Source organism: Balearica regulorum, chromosome 31 (assembly GCF_011004875.1).
Source record: "Balearica regulorum gibbericeps isolate bBalReg1 chromosome 31, bBalReg1.pri, whole genome shotgun sequence".
In the NCBI taxonomy this organism is placed as follows: Eukaryota; Metazoa; Chordata; class Aves; order Gruiformes; family Gruidae; genus Balearica; species Balearica regulorum.
The window spans coordinates 207,414-209,867 of NC_046214.1; the positions used below are offsets into that span (position 1 = coordinate 207,414).

At 52.6% G+C, this 2,454-nt stretch overlaps 1 protein-coding gene across 1 annotated transcript; it reads right to left on the reverse strand.

Annotated features, from left to right (window-relative positions):
- Positions 1 to 1,173: 1,173 nt before the first annotated feature.
- LOC142598824 (olfactory receptor 14A16-like) lies at positions 1,174 to 2,115 on the reverse strand. Its single transcript, XM_075738248.1, has one exon. The coding sequence runs from the start codon at positions 2,113 to 2,115 to the stop codon at positions 1,174 to 1,176; it is 942 nt and encodes a 313-aa protein (XP_075594363.1).
- Positions 2,116 to 2,454: the final 339 nt, after the last annotated feature.

Here is a 2,454-nt window from a genome sequence, read left to right on the forward strand (position 1 = left end):
TGAGAAAGTCCCTAGGGGAGGACAGTCCAGCCACACTGTGGACATCGTGCTGGGGGCTGACTGGCTAGAGAGCAGCGCTGCAGAGAAGGGCCTTGGGGTCCCAGAGGATAACAAGCTGAGCAGGAACCAGCAGTGCACCATCGTGGCAAAGGCCATCAGCCACCTCCCCTGGCCCCGTGGCAGTTCCCACCGCAGGGTGCTGCTGCAGAGCTCTGGGCACTCACACCAGAGCCCTGGCCCCTCTGAAGGACACAGCAGCTCCTGGGGGGCAGAGAGGCAGTTCAGCCTCCCCATCAGCCCAGGGCTGGTGCTGGCCCTGAGCGCATGAGCAAACAGAGGCCACTCAATCTCTGGCTCTCCTGCATTCATATTCTAGGGGATCCCTAATCCCAACAGCCTTTGCCCCTTCTCTGCCCCCACCAGCCCCACTCCCCAGCACAACACAAGAGTCCTGGCCCTGGGGGTCCTCAGGCAGCTCATGCATCTCTCCAGTCTCCCCTCCCTGTGCCCGCTGGTGCCCCACTGACTCCCATGGCACTGTAGAGTCCTTGTTTGTGGATACCTCGACTTAGTGCTTTACTTTGGGGGCACTTCTCCTTTGAGGGTGTTTCACTTTGTGTGTTTCCATTCATTCCCACCCCAGGGCACATGGTGAGTCCCCATCCTCTCCTCACTCCTCCAAATTCATATCCAGACACACTGCTATATGCCATCAGTCCTGTCATGGCATATGACATGAAGCAGCCTGAGGAGTAATGGAGAGCTGATGGACCATCTCCACTGCAACTGGCCACCAAGAAGAGAGCCTTTAAAACCAGAACTTTTGGGCCAATGGAACCCCATGGTACTGTGAGCATAAGTCCAAACACAGGGAGAACACAAGATCACTCTTTAAAAAAACACAACTCATTGGATATATCATTGGCAGAACCTTTGGAGGAAGAGCCCAGCCTTCAGGCACTGCACCCAGGAGATCCTCTGTCACTGAAGAGCTGCTATTAGACATACCACATCTGACACAGTGTTATGCGAGGATCGGACACAACACAATCAAATCTCAAGACAAGGAGTATAAACCAGAAAATTCTCTATGAGTAGGATTATCACAAGGGAAAAGAGCAGACTCCTGGCCTAAGATAAACTCTGGGAAATGTAAAGAGAAGGGGAGACAGGCTATTGTTTGTGAAACAACATCCATTGAGCCAGTTTCCATAGTGAATCCTTGAGCTCCTGGTTCCTCATGCTGTAGATGAGGGGGTTCACTGCTGGAGGTAGCACTGAGTACAGAACTGCCACCACCAGGTCCAGGGATGGGGGGGACATGGAGGGGGGCTTCAAGTAGGCAAACATGCCCATGCTGATAAACAGGGAGACCACGGCCAGGTGAGGGAGGCACGTGGAAAAGGCTTTGTGCCATCCCTGCTCAGAGGGAATCCTCAGCACGGCCCTGAAGATCTGCACATAGGACAGCACAATGAAAACAAAACAGCCAAAAACTAAAAAACAACTTAATATAAGAAGCCCAGCTTCCCTGAGATAGTCTGAGTCTGAGCAGGAGAGCTTGAGGATCTGAGGAACTTCACAGAAGAAGTGGTCCACAGCATTGCCCTGGCAGAGTGGTGTAGAAAATGTATTGGCCATGTGCAGCACAGCATGGAGAAACCCACTGCCCCAGGCAGCTGCTGCCATGTGGACACAAGCTCTGCTGCCCAGGAGGGTCCCGTAGTGCAGGGGTTGGCAGATGGCAACGTAGCGGTCATAGGACATGACAGTGAGAAGGGAAAACTCTGCTGAGATCAGAAAGAAAAAGAAAAAGACCTGTGCAGCACATCCTGCATAGGAGATGGCCCCGGTGTCCCAGAATGAATTGGCCATGGCTTTGGGCACAGTGGTGGAGATGGTGCCCAGGTCGAGGATGGAGAGGTTGAGGAGGAGGGAGAAGTACATGGGGGTGTGGAGGTGGTGGTGGCAGGCTATGGCAGTGATGATGAGGCCATTGCCCAGGAGAGCAGCCAGGTAGATGCCCAGGAAGAGCCAGAAGTGCAAGAGCTGCAGCTCCTGTGTGTCTGCGAATGCCAGGAAGAGGAACTCAGTGATGGAGCTGCTGTTGGACATTGGCTCTTTCTTGGCAAGGGGTCTGGTTGAAAAAAGGAAAGGACAAGGAACAGTTAGGACACACTCCTCTGAGCAAAGCCATTCCATTTTTCAGAGAAACAATCCCTATTAGAAATGCATTTCCTTTCTCTGGTTTGTGCTGGCTGAGTGTGTTTTGAGGAGCTGAGGAGTCAGCTGTGCTCAGCTGCAGTGGGTACATGAAGCTGGTTTGTGACACCTCAAATGTTCACAACTGATGTCAGCTGTAATCCACCTTTAATGGAAAAGTTAACCTCTGAAGTCATGACTCAGAACAGCGCAGGCGGCAGAAGAGAAGCTTAGCATGTCCTTAGAAGAATG

Bases quoted from the DNA above. Each gene is read 5' to 3' on its own strand.
- LOC142598824 (XM_075738248.1), bottom strand. From the start codon at position 2,115: ATGTCCAACAGCAGCTCCATCACTGAGTTCCTCTTCCTGGCATTCGCA.